A 23,937-nucleotide genomic window follows, 5' to 3' on the forward strand; every position below is an offset into this window, starting at 1 on the left:
TTCTTTCTCCACAGATGCTGCCTGAGCCGCTGAGTATTCTCAGTGTTTTCCGTATGTACTGTATGGTAACTTAAAGACTTTAAAAGCCACGTTGAAACCCAGCTGCCGTGTTAATCACTGAAGAGCCCGCATGTAGGAAAAGCTCCAGCGCTGCCAATCTATTCAATAATACGTTCTCCCCATCAATGCGCATGTGCATCGACGGCGGCTCAGTTCTGCGCAGGCGCCTTGCCCGGTGACTTGTCGCCATCTTGTCTCAGCGCGGCGCCGGTTTGAAGTTTGCAGACGAGTGAGCTGTTACCTGGGCGGCTGATAAACACCGTCACTGCGACAACGGCGGCAAAAATAATTTAAAAAACTATCCAGACTGCTCTTTATTTTGGCTAAAGTTTGCCTTAATACCCTGCATGGGTCCCTCTAAAACTTCGGTGATCAGCTGAGCGTCGGGAGGTGTTTCCATGGTTACCATTGCTGGGACCGAGGGATGTGCGCCAGGTAGGGAGTAACTCGGTGACCCATTGCAACTCGGGGCATTCGCTGCAGCCCTGCGTGGCAGGGGTTAACGGGTACCTACTGGGAAGGTAGATGTATTCAGGGACAAGAGGTTGCCGTGTCACAGACCTTTGGCAGTGCAAACTAAGACGATATTTTGCGACCATCTGCATTTACATAGGCGCTTTGTTACCTTTGTTAACATTTGCCCAATTTACAGTATTAAATCTGAAATGGCGGGCGAAATTTGTAAACTCGCCTGAAGTCATTTCTATGTGCAGCGTGTAGTGGGACAGGTTGAAACTGTCTTGAGAACAGGACGGTCTCAAATTTCGTTTTCAGACTTGGTAGAATTGCACCATGTACAATGTAGTACATAGCAACTTTTACATTTTTTTTGGAGCTGGGGAACAATGCGTACGAGACGCGGCAAAAGGTTAACAGGGGTGTTTTTAAAAAAAATCTGTAGTTGGTTTTTAAATATTGCAGTATAACACATTGCTTGCTTAGCCTTGGCCTACTTTCCTGATCGTCCAGACTGCTTTGCAATTTGTCCGGTGTAATTAAAGTTCAACATTTACCCTATCGTGGCAAAATCATATTTCTGCGTACTTTGCTGTATCACTTCTTAGTTCAGTTTGGCACTGTTTAGCCCATGTTATCATTATTCATAATAGTGGTGAAAATATTTTCAAAATTTGGAAAAAAAAGCTTTTGTGTATTGCTAGCATTGTGCTTTCTTACAGGGCATCACTTAATGATATGGATTGTTATTTTCATCTCAGTAATATTGCTTCAGTATGTTCTGTGAAAGGGAATGCAAAGTGTATTTTCAGTGAAAATATTTTACATCAGTTGCTAGGGTTATACACTATTTGAGTCTTTCAGTTTCTTCTTGAACTGAAGCTAAGCTAATTGGTAACCAGCCCATGGCTTTGCTCCAACATTAAATCATTGTATCCATTTTCCAGCCATGTGGCTGTTTAAAATAGCTAGTCCTCCTCTAATATGCATCATTGATATCCACAGACACTGTTAGAGTCCTGGTCTTCAAATTTAAGATCAAGTGATAAATATCTGAATGAAGGCTTCCTTGCTCTTTTTTCGGTCCAAGTCTATGTTGAGGGTTTACAGAACATTACTTCCCTGAATGAAAGCACTACTGTTGTTATTCTTGTAGTGGGTATTTCGAAGGAGGACTGAACCCTCGACTGGGGTGGGGGGGGGGGAATAAAATTGGAGTTCATGACCAGATGTGACTCTGAACATGGCTACATCAAGCTGTTACTTGATCAGATTGTGAGGCAACTATTCCAGTTCCTGCATGTTAGAATGTTCTGCATAGCTGACCAGGTTAAATGCTTTGTCAGTGGGTTATGTTTGAAAGTCTATACACGAGATGATTCTTTCAGAGTTGATTTTTCATTTATAGTGATTAAATACTATGTATTTTTTCCTCCAGTCCTGCCGAAGGGTTTCAGCCTGAAATGTCTTTTCCTAGATGCTGCCTGGCCTGCTGAGTTCCTCCAGCATTTTGTGTGTGTTTTTCAGGTATTGCATAAACCATGACAATATAATCAAAAATAAAACTGCAGATACTAGAAGTCTGAAATATATACAAAATGCGTGACAACATTCAGCATCTCAAGCTGCATCTGTATAAGGAGGAACAGATATTTTAGGTTGAAGATTTTTCATTAGAGAAGATAAAGACCATAAGACATAGGAGCAGAATTAGGCCATTTGGCCTATCAAGTCTGCTCTGCCATTTAAACATGGCTGATCCTTTTTTCCCCTCCTCAACTCCATTCTCTAGCCTTCTCTCCCCCTAACGTTTGGCCAACTCGTCTCTCATACCATTGTAATTTCCTTTACTTCATTCAAATACTGCTACATCAGACTTTTACTTTCTCCTTATCAAATTTCAAGTTTGAACTCAATCATACTGTGATCCCTGGCTCCCAATGGCTCGTTTACCTTAAGCTCCCTAATCGCCTCGGGTTCATTACATAACCCCCTATCCAGTATAGCCGATTCCCCTAGTAGGCTCAACAACAAACTGCTCTAAAATGCCATCTCGTAGGCATTCAGCAAACTCACTCTCTTGAGATCCATTACCAAACAGATTTTCCCAATCGACCTGCATGTTAAAATTTCCCATGTCTAGCATAACATTGCCCTTTTGACATGCCATTTATATTTCCTGCTGTAATCTGTGGTCCGCATCCCACCTACTGTTGGGAGGCCAGTATATAACTGCCATTAAGGATCTTTTACTCTTGCAGTTTCTTTACTTGACCCACAAGGATTCAAATTCAACATCTTCCAATCTGATGCCACATCTTTAGAATTACCGGATGGAGGCATTACCAGAAGTTCAAGAAATGGATGTTCATGTCATCAGGTTGGGGGCTATCCAAACGGAATATAAGGTTTTGTTTCTACAAACTAAATGTGGCCTCATCACGACAGTGGAGGAGGCCATGGATAGACATATCGGAATGGGAGTGGGAAGTGGAATTAAATTGGATGGCCACATGGAGATCCTGCTTTTTCTGGTGAGTGCAGTCTCCCAGTCTAAGTTGGGTCTTACCGATATACAGGAGGCCACACCGGCACCATTAGAGACAGTATATAAATCCTAACAGGCGAAATGTCACCGCACCTGGAAGGACTGTTTAGGACCCTGAGTGGTAGAGAGGGAGGAAGTGTAGGGGTCTGTGTAGCACTTATTCCACTTGCAAGGATAAGCACCAAGAGGGAGATCGATCTTCAATCGATCTCACCATGGGCTTCGTCGAATCACGGTCCTGCTCCAGGTCTTCTCTCTTCACCTCCCCTGAACCAAGAAAAGACCCAAACCCAACCTTAGTGTCTCTCACCAGAGAAACCTCTCCCTCAATTCGACCAGCCTAATTGGATGGCAGACATTTCTCCTCATCGCTTATCTTCAACAATAACCCAAACATAAGCTGAAACAAGCAGCTCACACAGAACTGCACAAAATGAAATACATACAGCATAACAGTAAAAATATGAACTAGGGCAGTATACTCTTCCCCCCACCAAAATAGTCATGTCCTCATGACCTAGAAATAATTTGTCACCTCATCTTAATACCACTACTTTCAAAGGAATTTTGTGATGCCAGCACCTCCAATCCACTTGTAAAGAGTAGTGACATATCACACTAGGGAGATAGCTGTAGCACTCTGTTCCCCCAGTGCTACATAGGCCAGCCTATGTGGGGGTCTCCTGATTCTTTAGACCTACATACCCCATCATCTACTTTAGTTTCAGACACTCCTTGGGATACTTCTGTTCTATATGGTGATACCTCCCCCGGTCTATCACTCGTGCCCTCCTGCAACCTGGATCCATAAGACAAAAGGCACAGAATTAAGCCATCTGGCCCATCAAGTCTGCTCTGTCATCCAATCATGACTGATCCTTTTCTTTTCCTCCTCTTCAACCCCAGTTCCCCGCCTTCTCTCCGTAACCTTTGATGCCATGTCCAATCAAGAACCAACCCTGTGCCCTGATCCTGATACAGGACACTCCCTAAGCTCTCTCTGCTGGCATCCTTATGCAGTACATACGGCAACGGGGGTCTGCAAACGCAAGCACAGGCACTTGTGTCAGCAGCTCCTTCAGCGACTGAAAGGCTTCTTCACATTTCGTATCCCATTTCGCTCCAAAAGGCTCTGAAGGGCTAAGATAATCTTTAACCTCCTCTTGTTTTATCGTCCTCCCTTTCTTCCCCAAGGGAAGCTGATTTAAAGGATGACTCACTTTCGCTTAGTACTTCATGAACCTCCAATAGTACCCACAGAACTAAAGGAACGAGTGCCAAGTGCTCACGGTGTGGGGCCTTGGCCATGTGGTCACCACCTCTGTCTTAGATGGATCCATAGCTTTCATGAGATTATGTGCCCAACATAGTTGACAGCTGTCTTGCAGAACTGGCACTTGTCTAGGGAAAGTTTTAACCCTTCAGCTTTCAGGTGGCCCAGTACCTTCAGTAGCCTCACTTCATGTTCCTCCAAGGTGAACTCAATGCTATGAGGTCGTCCAGATACACCAATACCTCAAGCAAATTCATATTCCCCACCATTTTCTCCATGACATGCTGAAAAGTCGCAGGGCCTCTCGATATGCCCTGGCGCATCCTTTCGAACTGGAGGAATCCCAGTGGACATATACATGTTGTCTTCTCTTTGTCAACCTCACTCATGGGGATCTGGTATTACCCACTCCTCAAGTCCATCATGAAAGAAATCTCTGAATGCTATCTTGCACTGTGGAAAAAGATCAAGATTTATTGCCTTTCCAACACCATATTGGGTGAAGTTCAGCTTCAGAGCAGTCACCCAACTTCTTTCAAAGCAAGAAAATAGGCTTCAAATTACTGAACGTGGGGATTGAGAGTCCTTCTGAGTGACATCCAGCCTGATATTGAAAAGCTGATATCACTGCACCAAGCCCATCCATCTCACTGAAAGGTGAAAAAAACAGTGAAGCACTAAATAGTTGGACTAACTAATGCACACTCTAAAGTTGTTGATGAAAATTGTTTTTACTGTAATTAAAGAAATAATTTTACTTGTAGCCTTAAATAGATTCAGATAATCTTTGCAATTATTTGTCACTGCTTTGAATTTGCAAATATGTTTTCTTTCACTATACATCGTAGATCAAAATTCTTAATAGTTTTTTTTGTAATAGCTGGAATGGGAGAGGGATGCACTGGGGATATGATCTAGGAGACTGTGGAGTGGTAAGCCCAAAAAGTTTGAGAACCACTGCTAAATAAAGTGACGATTCTTTATTCTTTAATATATAATTGTTCAGAAAATTTGTGGCAACTCTAACTTGTTTGAAACAAAACTTCCACTTAGTACTTGGTTACAACTTAGTCAGATGAGCATAAGAAAAGAGCAACATTTCTTTTTCTTAAACAGTAAGTTCTGTTGAAAAAAAATCTCAATAATAATCTCATTGCCTTGTGAAGATAATGAGATTATTACTGAGATTTTTTTCAATAGAACTTAATTCAACAATAGGATAAATACTATTCATTTGGGTCTGCTAAATATACCTGTTTTAGGATCCATTCTTGAGAGGTTTTTAGAAGCAGTGCTCAACTTGATATAGAATGTAGAAGTGATCGAGTGAAAGTAGACTTCTTCCTAGCAGTTATGAATGTATAAAACCCTGCACATGAAAAGAACTGCTATTCTGTACTTCATTTTTACATTTTCCATTACGTGGGATGATTAGTGAATCAGAACATTTTCTCAGTACTCAGGATGGTTAGAAATTTCCTCTCAGGTCAGCCTACATGGATTCATAGATTTTAAAATGGAAGTTGGTGTTCTTCTGTTGAGGAAAATACTTTGCCTTTTCACAAAGTAGCTGCTTTCCTTCAATGAGCTTACAAGAAAGTAACAATTATGACCCCTGGTAAATTCAGTGTAAGCTGTGACAATTATATGCGACAGTTGAAAAAAAAATACCAGATTCAGGAACGGGTAAGAAAACCATTATGGGAATCATATATAGGTCTCCAAATGTGGGGTTGAGAATGCAAAGGAAGTTGAAAAAGGCATGTAATAAAGATAATGATGCAATTGCAATAGGGGACTTCAATATGCAAGGGGATCAGGAAAATCAGGTTGGTGTCGGATCGCAAGAGAGGAGTTTGCTGAATGGTTTTTTAGATGAGATGGCCTTTTAGAGTAGCTTGTGCTTGAGCCTACTTGGGGAAAAGCTGTGTTGTGTAATAACCTAGAATTACGTAGGCATGAGAGAGGCCCTTGCCCAGGTGGATTTGAGGAGGATACTGGTGGGGATGACAGCAGAGCAGAGATGGCTGAAGTTTCTGGGAATAGTTCACAAGATACAGGGTAGATATATCCCATAGAGGAAGAAGTTAGCAAATGACAGGGGTAGGCAGCCGTGGCTGACAGGGAAGTTTAGGGCTGCCCAAGAAAAGGGCATATAAGGACGCAAAAGTGAGTGGGAAGTTGAATGATCGGGAAGTTTTTGAAATCTAACGAAAGGCAACTTTTTTTTTATATAGGCATCCGTTAGTCTCATGAGACCATGGATTTGCGCCTTGGAAGGCTTCCAGGGCGCAGGCCTGGGCAAGGTTGTATGGAAGACCAGCAGTTGCCCATGCTGCAAGTCTCTGCTCTCCACGCCACCGATGTTGTCCAAGGGAAGGGCATTAGGACCCATACAGTTTGGCACCAGTGTCGTTGCAGAGCAATGTGTGGTTATGTGCCTTGCTCAAGGGCGCACACGCTGCCTCAGCCAAGACTTGAACTAGCGACCTTCAGATCACTAGATGAACGCCTTAACCACTTAGCCATGCGCCAACACAAGGCAACTAAAAAAAGCTATAAGAAGGGAAAAGATGAAATACTAGCCAATAATGTAAAGCAGGATACTAAAAGTTTTTTCAGTTACATAAACGGTAAAAGGGAGGTGAGATTTGATATTGGAACACTGATTGATGATGCTGTTGAGGTAGTAATGAGGGACAAAGAAATGGCAAATGAACTCAATAAGTACTTTGCATCAGTCTTCATTGTGGAATGCACTAGCAGTATTCCTGTGTGTCAAGGAGCAGAAGTGAGTGCAATTGCTATTACAAGGGAAAAGTACTAGGGAAGCTGAAAGGTCTTAAGGTGGATAAGTCATCTGGACCAGATGGATTACATGTCAGAGTCCTGAGAGAGGTTGCTGAAGAGATAACAGATAAATAGGTCATAATCTTTCAAGAATCACTTGACTTTGGCATGATCCAGGAGGACTGGAAGATTGCAAATGTCACTCCAGTCTTGAAGAAGGGAGGAGGTCAAAAGAAAGGAAGTTACAGGTCAATTAGCCTAACCTCAGTGGTTGGGAAAGTGTTGGAGTTTATTATTAAGGATGAGGTTTTGGCGTACTTGGAGGCTAATGATAAAATTAGTCAAAGTCAGTATGGTTTCTGTATACGGAAAACTTGCCTGACAAATTTGTCAAGAGTTCTTCAAGGAAGTAATAAGCAGGGTGGACAAAGGAGAGGCAGTGGATGTCATTTACTTGGATTTTCAGAAGCAAAAGGTTGCTTAGCAAGATAAAATCCAGTGGCATTACAGGAAAGATACTGGCATGGATAGCAGAATGGCTGATAGGCAGGAGGCAGTGAGTGGGATTAAAGAAGGTCTTTTTTGGTTGGCTGCCAGTGACTAGTGGTGTTCCCCAGGGTTCAGTATTGGGACCGCTACCTTTCACATTGTTTGTCAATGATATGGGTAATGGAATTGATGGCTTTGTGGCAAAGTTTGCAGATGATACGAAAATAGGTGGAGGGGTAGGTAATGCTGAGGAAATGATGTGATTGCAGCATGACTTAGACAAGCTGGAAGAATGGGCAAAAAAGCAAATGGAATACATTTTTGGGAAATGTACAATAATGCTTTTTGATAAAAGGAAAAATAGTGCAGACTGTTATCTAAATGAGTTGAAGGTTCAGACGTCAGAGGTGCAGAAGGATTTAGGAGTCCTAATACAAGACTCCCAGAAGATTAATTTACAGCTTGAGTCTGTGGTAAAGAAGGCAAAAACAATGTTGGCATTTATTTCAAGGGGAATAGAATTTAAAAATAAGGTGATAATGCTGAGGCTTTATAAGACACCATTCATGCTGCTGTTGGAGTATTGTCAACAGTTTTGGGCCCTGTATCTCAAAAGATTTGTTGTCATTGGAGAGAGTCCAGAGGAGGTTCACAGGAATGATTCCAGGAATGAAGGGGTTAACATATGAGGAGCATTTGGCAATGTTGGGCCTGTACTCACTGGAATTTAGAAGAATGCGGGGGAATCTCATTGAAACCTACCGAATGTTGAAAGAACTAGATAAGGTAGATGTGGAGGGGATGTTTCCTATAGTGGAGGTATACAGAACTAGAGGGCACAGCCTCAAAATGGAGGGGTGACCTGTTGGAACAGAGGTAAGGAGAAATTTTTCTTTTGACAGAATAGTGAACCTGTGGAATGCTCTGCCACAAATTGCGGTGGACCCCAAGCCCGTGGTTATATTTAAGGCGGAAGTTGATTGATGCCTTGACATAAGAGCAGAAGAAATAAGAACAGGAATAGGCTATTTGGCCTGTTGAGCCTGCTGCGCCATTCAATAAGGTCATGGCTGATCTGGTCATGGACTCATCTCCACCTACCTGCCTTTTCCCCCATAACCCTTAATTCTCCTACAATGCAAAAATCTATCCAACCTTGTCTTAAGTACATTTACTGAGGTAGCCTACACTGCTTCATTGGGCAGAGAATTCCACAGATTCACCACTCTCTGGGAAAAGCAGTTCTTCCTCATCTCTGCCCTAATCTACTCCCCTGAATCTTGAGACTATGTCCCCTAATTCTAGTTGCACCTACCAGTGGAGCCAACTTTCCTGCCTATCTTACATAATTTAAATAATAATATGACCTTCCATTTTTTTCTTTCAAAGTAGATGACCTCGCATTTACCAACATTGTACTCCATCTGCCGGACCCTTGGCCACTTATTGGTCTATATCTCTCTGCAGACTCTCTGTATCTTCTGCACAATTTGCTTTTCCACTCAATTTTATGTCATCAGCAAACTTAGGTACACTACCTTCTTCCAGATCATTAAATGTATATCGGGAACAGTAGTGGGCTCAGCACCGACCCCTGCGGCACACGGCTCACTACTGATTGCCAACCAGAGTAACACCCATGTATCTCAACTTTCTATTAATTAACCAATCCTATATCCACACTGACACATCAACCCCAACTCCATGCATCCTTATCTTATGGGTAAGTCTTTTATGCAACACCTTATCGAACGCCTTCTGGAAATCCAAGTAAATAACATCCATCTGTTTCCCTCTATCTACTGTGCTTGTTATATCCCCAAAGAACTCCAGTAAGTTTGTCAAACAGGACCTGCTTTTGCTGAATCAATGCTGCGTCTCCCTGATGGATCCATTTCTTTCCAGATGCCTCGCTGTTTCTTCTTTCATGACCAATCAGGAAACTAAGGATATGGCAAGAAGGCAGGTGTATAGGATTGAGTGGGATCCAGGATCAGCCATGATGGAATGGCGGAGCAGACTTGATGGGCTGAATGGCATAATTCTGTTCCTATGTCTTATGGTCTTATTATCACTCAATCATCAGGCCTTTGAACCAAAGGGGATATCCATGCTCAACTTCACTTCCCCCATCACTGAAATCTTCCCATGGATTCACTTTCAAGGATTCTTAATCTCATATTTTTGATATTTATTTATTATTATAATTTCTTTTTGTATTTGAAGTTTGCTGTCTTTTGTGCACTTTTTGTACACTCAGTTGGTGACGTCTTTTATTGATTCTATTATGGTTATTGGATTTATTGTGTATGCCTGTAAAGTATGAATCTCAGGGTTGTATGTGGTGATGTATGTACTTAGATAATAAATTTTCTTTGAACTTTGGGCATAATTGAGGGTGTTCTTGATTCCTGCTTTCAGCTGTAGAATTGTTTCTGAGGGTTTTGGTTGCTGACCTTCATATATATCACTGAATATTGCTTCTGTTTGGTCAAAATGGTATTAATGTAGCGATGGGTATATAAGTGTTAATAAGTGTAAATTTTTTGTCATCTGTTGTTAAGTAAGATAAATATCATGCTAGATTCTGATCAACTGCAAATGGTTCCTTTGTTGAAATCTGTATTTTTTGAAAACTTCATAACAGGAATCTCAATCTATCCAATCAATGCACTGTTATCAATACACGAAGTAGAAAACTGGAGATCAAATCCTTCTCAGTTAACTTGAGAAAAGTATGAATATGAGCACAGGATGGTGAAATATCATTTAGCTTTGTCTTGTACTAAAATTGACAAAGATGTGATTTTCAGGATACATTTATTTCTTTCAAGTTCTAACTTATTTTTTTGAAGCACATTTTCTATTCTACATAGTCCATAAGACCATAAGATGTAGGAGCATGATTAGGCCATTTGGCCCATTGAGTATCCTCTGCCATTTCATCATGGCTGATCCAGTTTTTCTCTGAGCCCAATCTCATGCCATTTCCCTCCAATCCCTTCATGCCCTGCCCAATCAAGAATCTGTCAACCTCTGCCTTAAATATACAGACTTAGCCTCCACAACTGCCTGTAGCATAGAGTTCTACAGATTCACCATTCTCTGGCTGAAGAAATTCCTCTACTTCTCTGTTCTACAAGGATGCCCCTCTATTTTGAGGCTGTGTCCTCTGGTCTTAGATTCTCCCACAACAGGAAACATCCTCTCCATATCCACTCTATCAAGGCCTTTCACCTATGTTTATATTTTTTCATGCCTAGTGTCTGATTATTATGGAGATAGCATATACTTTGCTCAGTTCAAAAGTACCTAATTGAGATTATCTCATGAGAGAAATTAGTTTCATATTTTCCACTTAGTTATTTCTGTTGCACTTTCTCATACCAATTATATAAATTGTAAATCAATAGCAGACTATTTTTCATGCTTAGAATTATAATTGTTTTGGTTATTATTTACAGCAAAATGCCCCATTTTTCCAGTGAGGATGACTTGGGTCTTCAGTCTTTGGTTAGACAGCTGTTGAAGAGCATAAAGGAGAGAATTATGAGTGCACCTTCCTTCGAATGTGCAGAGGAGATCTTGCTACACTTGGAGGAAACAGATGAAAATTTTCATAAGTATGTTAAGAAGTGACATTATTGGATGATTTGGACTGTGAATTAAAAATATGGTTGAAGCTCAGATTTGTTGGCCTGGTTTCTGAATTGTTGCTGCAATTGGCATTTATCCTCAATATTTATGTAAATACCTGGTAACAGGTCTATCCACTGGCAAGTGGATAGAAAGGTTTCCATAATTCATATTTTCAAAATTATTTTTCTCTTCTGTTAATTCTTCACACTACATGTCATTTTCCATTCTCTATTTGAGAAATGGGTGTTAGCCTGAATAAATTTATGTTTCTAACTGGCCAAATGTGCCTCCTGGAGTGTTAAAATCAAATTTTTCTTTTGGATCATTTGCACTTTTTTGCTGCTTGCACTATTTCTTTGCACATTGGGTATTTGATGGACTTTATTATGTGGGGTTTTTCATGGATTCTATTGTGCTTCGTTTTATGGCTGCCTGTGAGAAGATGAATTTCAATGTTGTATATGGTATACAAACTTTAAATTTTGAACTTTGTTCACATCACTTCATTCTTTTAACTTTGGAGGGCAATGGGAATTGAGGTGTGAAGTAAAAACTTGCAAATAATATATTGGTAGGATATGGAGAAAATGGTAGGATATTGGTTTAGATAACCCTGCAATCTCTGGAAGGATTTTCATTTATTTTCTGCAGCAATTCTACGTGGAGTAATCTTGGTTGTCAGTATACAATGTCACAGAGAAAATGAAATTTTTGGTCTGAACTTTTTGCTTGAAAAACATCTGGTCTGTAATGAAATTTAAATCAATTGTATTTTAAGTCACCTACAGTGCCTGTAAAAGTATTCCATCCCCAACCCTTCATTCACATAAATTTAACTGGGATTTTGATCAATTTAACTGGGAATTTTTATTTGTGAATCACAGGCTTCTTTTTTCCCCCACAGTGGAGCCTCAAAAACAGGAAAAACTGTAAAGCATGAAAAGCTAAAAATTTAAAAACTGAAAAAATCAGCAATTCAGAAGTATTCATCCACCTTTGTTTGGTATTTAGTTGAACCACCTCTAGCAGCTACTAAAGCCAGTAGACTACTTGGATTAGTCTCTATTTGCTTTGCGCAATGTGATGGAGCAAGATTCGCCCATTCCTCCTTGCAAATTGCTCAAGCTGTGCCAGCTTAATTGGGGAGTGATGGTGGACAGCAATCATGAGGTCTCATCAGAGATGTTTGATTGTGTTAAGGTCAGGACTCTGACTGAGCAACCCAAGAACATCAATTTCCTTCATTTGAAGCCACTCCATGGTTGCTCTGGCAGTGTGCTTTGGGTCATTGTCCTGCTGAAAGGTGAACTTTTTCCCCAGTTTAAGCTTTCTGGAAGAGCCTAGGTAGGTTTTTACACAGGATCTCTCTATATTTAGCAGCATTCATCTTTACATCAATCCTGACCAGACTTCCTGTCCCTGTTGCTGAAAATCTTCAGAGCATGATGCTGCTTCAATCATGTTTTACAGTAAGGATGGTGTTACACAGTGTTAGATTTATACCACATGTACTGCTTAGTATTGAGGTCAAAAAGTTCCACTTTAGTCTCATCTGACCACAAGACCTTCTTCAAAATCTTTACAGTATCTTCTAAGTGATGCTTTGTAAAGTCTTTACAGGCAAGGATACGTTTTTTTTAGCTTGGGCTTCTTCCTTGCCACCCTTTCATAAATACTTTTTTTTTTTTGCAAGGCCTTAGAGATTGTAAACCCATGAACTTCATCTCCAGATGCAGCCACTGATTTATTCAGTTGACTCAGACTGACTGTTGGTATCACAGTTTCCTCTCTTACAAGTGCCATTTTTCTCTAGTGACTGAGTTTAGAGGGACAACCTAACCTAGACCTTGTTGTTGTGGTTTCATAATATTTCCACTTTTTCATGATGGTCTGCACTGAGCTCCAAGGTATATTCAGTGCCATTAGATGGTCTTGCACCCGCCCTTAGATTTGTGCTTCTCTATTATCATTTTTCTAACTTGTCTTGAATGCTCTTTTGCCTACAATTTGGTTTGGCCTGTTGAAAATCTACCATACTGTATTTATTCTTTTGAATTCATTGAAGACAGATGATCATCAAATTTTCTACGTTAACAAATTGGGTGAGTTGGTAAGGTATATTGCACCTGAGGAAAGTTAGCATAGTAATTACAAGGGGGATGAAGACTTTTTCAGCCTCACAATTTTGTTTTTTTAATTTTGTTGACAGGTTTTGGAATTTTTTACTTTGATTTGACATGATGCACTATGTTTAATAGATTAGCTCAAAAATCCTATTTCAGTATATTTTAAATTTAGGAAATGAGACAGTGAAATTTCAAAATTGCTGTGGGGACTGAATACTTTCTCAAGGAACTGTATTTGTAATTCTGTACAGAACTAATAAGTTGCATACTTCAGTAGATCAAAAGCAATGAAAGTAGAATTAGAAATATCTTTACTGCTTGAATAACATAGATTGTGACATCTTTTTCACGAATATTGATGTGGAGTTAGAAATAATATTGATTGCAATATGTGCATACAAAGTATATTTATCTTTATTTAAATAAGAATTGTGTAGAAAGCTTTTTCAACATGTTATGAATTATGCAGTTTACAATATCAATTAAAGTTTCTGGCATTAATAAACTTAACAACCTAATTCAGAGAGCTTACTAATTTTATGTGGTAAGAGTATTAATTTCTTTTTGTCTATTTTCTGAAATTTAAGTTATGAATTGGTGAAGTACCTGCGGAACCATATCGATGAAGTACTGGGCTCCGTGATTGAGAAGGAGACTGAGAAATGTACTGGAGATGACCGAACTTTAGTTTCTGGTCAAGATACACTTATTCAACAAATTACAAGAAGTATTCGAGAATCGAAAGAGTAAGTTATGTGCAGTTTGGTTCAGAAATACTTCCCTTTTTTTTAGAAAAAGCTACTATGGAGGAAAAATTTAGCTTTTTGGCATGTATAGGCTTACTTAAATCTTGCTTCAAAATGAGAAATGATAGTTGGTTTTTGATATTAACTGTGATTTTACTGGAGAGGATGTGGAGGAGATGTGCCAGAATATTGTCTAAATTTGAGAATTTCAATTGTTAAGAGAGATTGGATAAGCTAGGATTATTTTTCTGTTGTGGAGAAGATTAAGAATTGAACTGATCGAGGAATATGCAATTAAGAAGGGATTAGATAGAACAGTTCCTTAAGGTTGTCAGAGCTGGGGAGTGCAGTGGGGATAAATTCCTACCTATAAAATGCTCCCAATGGCGTGTATCTCCAATAACCTCTAACAGCCAAGTCCAACTCCTGGCCTTCGCATATAGCTTAGCTACTAAGCCCGGAGGAAACATTTCTTCTGATAGGAAAAAGGACAAAGATGGGTTATTGGTACCTTAAAATCAGTCACTTCGGGCAGATCGGTCATATCAGCTGTGTTTGGCATCTCATCTAGGAGAAGGAAAACTCTGATCTCAAACCTCCACTGCCTTGCAGCTATTCCCTGTTATGGGGAAGGCTTCAGGAGTCAACCTAAGGAAAAATCCAGAGTTGTAGTTCCTAAGGCAGTTCTACGTCATGTTCAAAGCTGAATAGCAATTCCTGTGACAGCATCGGTGCCAAACTGTATCAGTCTCCTTTGGAAACATCAGGTGCCTGCTGCATTGGCAACACCTTGATCTCCATATCATACTACCCTGGCTTGTGTATCACGTATAGCAAGCCTCAGACGAAGTGGACAGTAAGAATCTTTGTGGTGGGAATGTCTAAGACAAAAAGTGCTTGAGTTTAAAGTAGGCCCTTTAGAGGGGATGTGGGAGGGAATTTTTCACATGGAGAGTGATAGGAATCTGGAATGCATTGTCTGAAGAGATGGTAGAAGCAGATCCTCACATAACCTGTGAGAAGCATACATATAAACACTTGAATCACCAGCCACTGAACTCCATGGACTGAATGTGAGTGAATAGGATTACTATAGCTTGGTATAATGGTTGGCATGAATATCGTGCTGAAGGGTTTTTTTTCTTTGCTGTACGATCTGATTACTATTATGCATACAGATTTTCCTCAGTTTAGAAATGCATGACTTATGTGCAGCCCACACATATAATAAAGATTTTGGGAGACCATAGATCTGTCAGATGTTGCAGGATAGCAGGCTCTGGTTCTAAACACCTTAAACAGAAAAAAAAACATCACTTCTGTATCAAAACGGTAAATCCTCAGAAAAATTTGACATGCTTCGATGAGATCAATTCTTATTCTTTCCAAAAGAGGGATGTTTAGGCCAATCTGCATAAACCATCCTCATAAGATAAATCACCATCCCAGGAATGAATCTTGTGAACCTTTGATGCAATCCCTGTGTTGTGAGTATATATTTCCTTAAGTAGAGGTACCAGACCTGCACAAAATATTCCTGATGGGGTCTTGGCAGGAATTTGTATAATTGATGTAAGGGACCTCTCATCTTGTATTCAAATTTTCTTGCTGTTAAGGCCAACATTTATCTTTCCTTTGTAATTTATTGCTGTACCTACCTGTTGAGTGATTATGTACAAAGACTGCTAAGTCTCTGAACACCGCCTTTTAGTCTCACATTTTTGAAAAAATAGCCTATTTTTTCTACTGAAGACATAGAGTTCCTAATTTTCCACATTGTATATCATCTGTCATATATATCTTATCTTTTCTGATAACCTGTCCCTACCCTTCAAAGCCTCTTTGTGTTTTAATCAGGGGCATGGTGATATTAACTTGATTCCTTACCCAGATCACTGATGAAAGGTCTTGAACAGTTGGGCAAGTTCAAAATAAATTTATTATTAATGTACTTGGAAGTCACCATATACAACCCTGAGATACATTTCCTTGTGGACATATTCAATAAATCCAATAACCATAAAAGAATCAATGAAAGTACACACCAGTGGGGCAGACAACAAGTGAGCAAAACACAACACACTGTGCAAATACAAAAAGAAAGACAAAAAAAGAAATAATAATTATAAGTAAATAAGCAATAAACATCGAGAATATGAGGTCAAGGATCCTTGAAAGTGAGTCCATAGGTTGTGGGAACAGTTTAGTGATAGGGCAGGTGAAGTTACTCCCTCTGGTCCAAGAGCTTGATGATTGTTAGGTAATAATGGTTCCTGAATGTGGTGGTGAGGCTTCTTTCTGATGGCAGCAGCAAAAGGAAAGCATGACTTGGGTGGGTGGGTGTCCTTGATGATGGATGCTGCTTTCCTGTTCATAAATCCTACCTCTCAGTATCTTCTCCATCAACTTACCAACCACTGAGGCAAGACTCACTGGTCTATAATTTCCTGGGCTATCTCTACTCCCCCTCTTGAATGAGGGAACAACATCTATAACCCTCCAATTGTCCGGAACCTCTCCTGTCCCCATTGATGATGCAAAGATCATAGTCAGAGGCTCAGCAATCTCCTCCCTTGCCTCCCACAGTAGCCTGGGGTGCATCTCATCTGGTCCTGGTGATTTATCCAACTTGATGCTTTCCGAAAGCTCCAGCACATCCTCTTTCTTAATGTCTATATGCTCAAGCTTTTTAATCTGCTGTAAATCATCCCTACAATCACCAAGATCCTTTTCCATAGTGAATACTGAAGCAAAGTATTCATTAACTATCTCTGCTGTCTCTTCCAGTTCCATACATACTTTTCCACTGTCACACTTGATTGGTCCTATTCTGTCACGTCTTATCCTCTTGCTCTTCACTTACTTGTAGAATGCCTTGGGATTTTCTTTAATCCTGCTCGCCAAGCCCTTCTCATGGCCCCTTCTAGCTCTCCTAATTTCATTCTTAAGCTCCTTCCTGCTAGCCATATAATTTTCTGGATCTCTATCATTACCTAGTTTTTTTGAACCTTTCATAAGCTTTTCTTTTCTTCTTGACTAGATTTTCAACAGCCTTTGTACACCATGGTTCCTGTACCCTACCATCCTTTCCCTGTCTCATTGGGACGTACCTATGCAGAATGCCATGCAAATATCCCTTGAACATTTGCCACATTTCTGCCATATATTTCCCTGAGAACATCTTTTTCCAATTTATGCTTCCAAGTTCCTGCCTGATAGCTTCATATTTCCCCTTACTCCAATTAAATGCTTTCCTAACTTCTGTGTTCCTATCCCTCTCCAATGCTATGGTAAAGGAGATAGATTTGTGATCACTATCTCCAAAATGCTCTCCCACTGAGAGATCATGTCCGAATACCAGATCAAGCACAGCCTCTCCTATATTACAGGCTTATCTACATATTTTGTCAGGAAACCTTCCTGAACACACCTAACAAACTCCACCCTTGATCTATGGAGAGGCCAATCAATATTAGGAAAATTAATCTCCCACCATGATAACCCTGTTATTATTATACCTTTCCAGATCTGTCTCCCTTTCTGATCCTCGATATCCCTGTTACTATTGGGTGGTTTATATAAAAAAAAACAACAACACCCAGTAGAGTTATTGACCCCTTCCTATTCCTAACTTCCACCCACAGACACTCAGTAGACAATCCTCCATGACTTCCTTTTTTTCTGCAGCCGGGACACTATCTCTAATCAGCAGTGCCGCACCCCCACCTCTTTTGCCTCCCTCCCTGTCCTTTCTGAAACATATAAAGCCTGGCACTCTTAAGTAACCATTCCTGCTCCTGAGCCATCCAAGTCTCTGTAATGGCTCCAACTACTGATCCACGCTCTAAGCTCATCCGCTTTGTCATGATACTCCTTGCATCAAAATAGACACATCTTAAACCATCAGTCTGATCACATCTCTTCTCTATCACCTGCCTATCCTCCCTCTTGCACTGTCTACAAGCTTTCTCTATTTGTGAGCCAACCGTCCCTTCTTCTGTCACTTCAGTTCAGTTCCCACCCCCCAACAATTCTAGTTTAAACTCTCCCCAGTAGCCTTAGCAAACCTTCCTGCCAGGATATTGGTTCCCCTCGGATTCAAGTGCAACCCGTCCTTTTTGTACAGGTCACTGTTGCCCCAAAAGAGGTCCCAACAATCCAGAAATCTGAATCCCTGCCCCCTGCTCTAATCCCTTAGCCACGCATTTATCCTCCACCTCACTCTATTCCTATACTCACTGTCGCATGGCACAGGCAGTAATCCTGAGATTACTACTTTTGTGGTCCTGCTTCTCAACTTCCTTCCTAACTCCCTGTAGTCTGCTTTCAGGACCTCCTCCCTTTTCATTGGTACCAATATGTACCACGACCTCTGGCTATTCACGTTCCCACTTCAGGATATTGTGGACACGATCAGAAACATCCCAGACCCTGACACCTGGGAGGCAAACTACCATCTGTGTTTCTTTCCTGCATCAACAGAATCGCCTGTCTGAGTCCCTAACTTTAGAGTCCCCTATTACTGCTGCGTTCTTCCTTTCCCTATCCTTCTGAGCCACAGGGCCAGACTCTGTGCCAGAGGAGCGGCCACTGTTGTTTCCTCCAGGTAGGTCATCCCCCCCAAACAGTACTCAAACAGGATTACTTATTGTTAGGGGGACAGCCACAAGGGTACTCTCTAGTATCTGACTCTTGCTGTTCCCTCTCCTGACTGTTACCCACTTATCTGTCTCCCGAGGCCCCTGTGTGACTACTTGCCTATAGCTCCTCTCTATCACCTCCTCACTTCCTCTGACCAGACAAAGGTCATCGAGCTGCATCTCCAGTTCCCTAATGCGGTCCCTAATGAGCTGCAGCTGGACGCACCTTGTGCAGACACCTTGCACAGATGTGGCTGTCTGGGAGGTTGGGAGTCTCCTGGACTTCCTACATCTGACACCCAGTACAGAACACCGGCCTCACAGACATACTCCCTATTGCTCACAAGTACTTTACCTCGCCTCGACCCGTTAATCGCCAAAGCCCTCCACTCTGTTGTCCGCCCTATAAAGCTGTCTTCTTTTTAAACTCTTCTCTCTGGTGCAATTGGCTGATGTCCATGCACTTGAACAGCAGTCATGCCTCGATTAAACTGCTGAAGAAAAAACTGTCATCTTTCAAAAGCCTTTCACAAACGAGAAACAGGTGCTGGAAATCCAGCCAACGCACAGAAAATGCTGGAGGAACTCAGCAGGCCAGGCAGCATCTATGGAAAAGAATACAGTCAACATTTTTGGCCGAGACCCTTCAGCAGGACTCTTCACTTTTTTTTAGGATTTTCCATTCAAGTGCATTAGCCTTTTCATACAAGGCTGCAATGCGGTCAAATATACAACCGTTTTACATTTAGTTACAACCAGAATAAAATGTCAATTAGTCAAACGTGCTTTCTCTTTGGGAATCCATGTTGACTCTACCATTTCCTATTATTAATTTCTACGTACTCAGTTACACTTCCTTAGTAGATTCTAGCAGTTTTTCTACTTGACAGAATGTTCAAGATTTCCAAGCGATCAGAAAAAAAAATTAAACTTCGTGAAATCACTAAGAACTATTACGGAAAAGTTAATAAATGGAAGATAATTTCATGGGAAATCGTTTTGTTTCAGATACAAGGATATGATGCAATCATTGAAAAGTAATATGATGGTAGTTGTTGAGTCCCTGATTAATAAGTTTGAAGAAGATCAACTCAAGAAAGAACAACAACACAGGAAAAATCAGCATGAGCAGCACACTAATTACTCCATGGATAATTGCTCAGAGAGTGGATCATTATTCAATCAGGTGAATAGCTTGTTCATTGTTCATTGTCCTATTCTTTCCTATGACTATTGCATATTAATGAATGTTTGTCTAGCAAGCATGGCTCAGAATTTGTCAGTAATTTCACATAAGTCTAGTGATCCTGTGCCCTTTTTTTTATGTCTGTTTGTCTGATTTCAGGACAAATGTCTGTATGGTGTGCACCAACATTCTTGCTTCCAAGTTACTTGCAAGTAAAAAGCAATAGTTCTATAAGCATCGTCTGATATACTACGTAAAGATAGGAACAGCAATACGATTATGGTCAAATCAAGAATATCATAAATAAAGCAGCAGTAAAAAGCTTAAAACCCATTATAATTTGAGGTGCATGAAGAAATTGTAATTTTGAACATCATTCAAACCTGGCACTTCCTGGGTATTTTCAAGTGGCATCAATTTGTACATTAAATTCATGCCAGTTCAAATATTTTTTCTCGATTCACTTGGAGAAAGCTGCAAATAAGTTTGAAGGTGTTTTGAAATGCTGGCAGTTGTTGCCATTATCACACATTCAAAGTCTAGTCCTGTTCCATTAATGGACTGTCACCTTGTTTACTCCTCAATCTGGGGAGAATGAAACTATTTGCAGATCCTGGGAAGTTGCATTTGATCAAGTCAGTGCAATCCATTTACTGAATGGAATCTTCCTGGTCTGTAAGTTTTGGGCTGCATACGCTCTTGTGTATTGACTAGCTAAATGATGCATTTTTTTTCCATTTAGTTCATAATTGTTACTTCATTGTTATATTTAATGTAACTAAACTATAAAAGCTGGTAACTAAATGTGCTATTTCTACACCTATAGGTCAGGTGTAACAAGGCAGGTCTTTTCAATGCTTAAAATTTCTATTCAATGTGACACTAATATGGGAGTAAGTGAAGATTTTCTCTGGCTTTCCATTTACAATCTTCTTTTTGATCATTCTTGGCCTTCAGTCCCTGCTTCTTGGTTGGGATAATGGTACAGTGGTAGTGTCGCTGCTGCCATCTGACAGCTCTTGTGGCACTGTTCAACCTCTGGTGCTGTCTGCGTGCTCTGTACCTTCTCTCTGCGACTGGGTTGAGTTTCTACAAGGTGTTCTAGACCCCCTCTTTCCACCTCCCCTATCCCACCCACTCTGTAAACATACTGGCAGGTATATTGGCTATGGTAAATGACATCTACTTGTAGGTAAGTGCCAAAAAATCAAGGAAGTTGGTGGGATGGCCTTGTGGGAGAGGATAATTTGGAGTATCACAAGGAGCTTAGAGATTCAGAGGTTCATTTTATTCTCAAAGTATGTATGCAGAATACATCTCTGAGATTTGTCTTTGCCAGATAGCCGTTAAATACAGAAAACCATAGAAGTAGCTGAAGGAAAGGTATCAATTTCCCCTGCACAAAGATAAAAAGAAATAAAAACATACAAAACTCAACCCCCCCCCACCCTCCCTCGCACAAAAACTAACAGATCACCCACATGGAAAAACAGCAACAGAACAAACACCAAACCCCAGTCCAACAATCAGTGACAAGAAAGAATGGATGAGAACATGGAAAAAAAATCCCTAGAACTGAATTGGCCAATATGAACTACAGTCCAGTCCATTAATTTTGACAACAGCTCTAAGAGCATTGGGACCCAGTGGCTCCTCTGAGGGCCGTGACTTGAGCCTGCAGATCCTTTGAGAATAACAAAAAAAAAAATGCTGTTAAATTATTGCAGAGCGATTAGACCAAGAATCTGAACATAGGAGTGCATAATTTGAAAATATTGAGAAAAATTAATTGTCAATAAGAAAGTATCCATTGAGTCTTGACCTAGCACACTGGACCACTGCTATACCACTATCAAGAGCACCTGCTGAGACATTCTACACCTGCCCTGCACTTCGGGAAATTTGACCACATGGCTATGCTTCTACTTCCTGAATATGGGTCAAGTCTGAAGCGTGCGTCACCAGTGAAGCTGATCATGAGAGGTGGAGGAGCGTGTATTTGAATCAATGGACTGGACCCTATTCAGGGATTTGTCAATAGATCTCACCCAATATGCTAAGTCATCACCGACCTTACTCGAGTTGACGTCAGTGTACAACACTCCCTCGGTCGACATCTTCCAGATAGCTCACGAAAGTGTCTATTTTACTACTTCTATGTGTTTTTCTTCGTAAATCTGTTTCTGGAACTATTAGAACTTGTGATTTACAGTCTAAAGATCATTTGAGTGATCCAGCGCTTTGCTGTCTTTAAGAGGATTCTGGCATGTACTCAGATGGCCTCAAGGTAATGGAAACTTCGAGATGGGCATGAGCCAGTGTTCAACTCCATTTCAGGAATTAAAGCGTCCATTAATCGCTAATTAAAGCATCGAGGAATATTGTAACATTGAGGTCAATGCCGAAGGCAAGTGAGAGCTCAGCGCCAACTGCCTTCCTTTTGAATGTTGCCAAAGAGTGTTGCCAAGACCTATTGCTGTGTGGCTTGCTGTGGCAGGCTGATAGGCCTCTCGTGGTGTCTCTCATTTTGTTCACGAAGGAAGATGTTACTGTGGTTCTGCGTTATAGGTTGGACTATTGTGCTTATGGACTGTGGACTTATTCAGACTTAATGGTTTTTATATTCTATGTTTCTTGCCTATTACTTTCTGTTTTCTTGTGCGACAGGAGGGTGTTTGAGGAGGGGTCAATAGTGTTGTTCTTTTGATGCAGGAGAGGGGTTGTTTGAGTGTTGAGTTTTCTGTTCTATTTTGTATGAGGGTTAAGGGTGTCTGGGGTTGATGTTCTTGTTCCGTATTGTGCAGGTGGGGGTGGGGTTTGGGGTTGATGAAGTGGGATGTCGTTCTTCGTTGTGTGGAGGGTGGGTTTGATGTTGCTCCGCATTCTTCTTTCTTTATTTCATGGCTATCTGGAGAAGACGGATCTCGAGTTGTATATGGATACATACATTGATAATAAATATACCTTTGAACCTCTGAGCCTTTTTGACTTTGCTAGGACCTGTGTGGACAAGTGTGTGCCCACAAAAACATATTGGGTCTTCCCAAACCAGAAGCCCTGTGCAAACCAGGAGATTCGTTGTCTGCTGGTCTAGATCTGTGGTGCTTAGAACTGGCAATCCAGAGACCTTCAAAGTCCAGGTATGACCTCTGAAAGGCTATCGAGAGAGCAATGCGACAATTCTGTATAAAGCTGGAGACACCAACAGATGATCGGCAGCTGTGGTAGGATTTTCACACCAACACTTCCTGCAAAGTGACAGCAAATGGCATAAACACCAATGACACATCACTTCCTGATGATTTTAATGCCTTTTTATGCATGCTTTGAGAAAGATAGTAAGAATGGAAAATTCACGTGAGCTAAGATGTTAACTGTCCTGTGCTATCACCAGTGGGATCGTCAGTGGATCATAAGTTTCAGCCGGCTTATGATCAAGACTCCCTCAAGGTGGTGGGCCAGCAGTGCTAAAGCACCACCTCCCACTGGTGAGCTTAAAAATTTGGCATCTGCCTCTATCAGAGTTGTTGGTCGCTTCCTTCCAACAGATAGTCTACTCTTCAGGTGTCTATGCAACTATTGAAGGGTTTGCAAAAGATGGATACACTGTCTGACTATCTGCCGGTCTGGACATGGTCCACACCCATATACCTTTGCAAGTTCCTGCTGCACCTGGTAACATAGTCATAGTCATACTTTATTGATCCCGGAGAAATTGGTTTTCGTTACAGTTGCACCATAAACAATTAAATAGTAATAAAACCATAAATAATTAAATAGTAATATGTAAATTATGCCAGGAAATAAGTCCAGGACCAGCCTATTGGCTCAGGGTGTCTGACCCTCCAAGGGAGGAGTTGTAAAGTTTGATGGCCACAGGCAGGAATGATTTCCTATGACGCTCTGTGTTGCATCTCGGTGGAATGAGTCTCTGGCTGAATGTACTCCTGTGCCCAACCAGTACATTATGTAGTGGATGGGAGA

At 40.8% G+C, this 23,937-nt stretch overlaps 1 protein-coding gene across 2 annotated transcripts in view; it reads left to right on the top strand.

The window, feature by feature from the left end:
• The first annotated feature begins 254 nt into the window (after positions 1-254).
• The window catches only part of tbc1d32 (TBC1 domain family, member 32), a 241,352-nt gene continuing 217,669 nt past the window's right edge, over positions 255-23,937 (top strand). For both annotated transcript variants that reach the window (XM_072279190.1, XM_072279195.1), the window contains exons 1-4: positions 255-495; positions 11,081-11,239; positions 13,969-14,127; positions 19,776-19,953. In XM_072279190.1, the coding sequence (XP_072135291.1) occupies positions 485-495; positions 11,081-11,239; positions 13,969-14,127; positions 19,776-19,953 (507 nt within the window). In that variant the 5' untranslated portion in view covers positions 255-484. The remainder of the gene's footprint in view (positions 496-11,080; positions 11,240-13,968; positions 14,128-19,775; positions 19,954-23,937) is intronic.

Source organism: Mobula birostris, chromosome 2 (genome assembly GCF_030028105.1).
Source record: "Mobula birostris isolate sMobBir1 chromosome 2, sMobBir1.hap1, whole genome shotgun sequence".
Lineage (NCBI taxonomy): Eukaryota > Metazoa > Chordata > Chondrichthyes > Myliobatiformes > Myliobatidae > Mobula > Mobula birostris.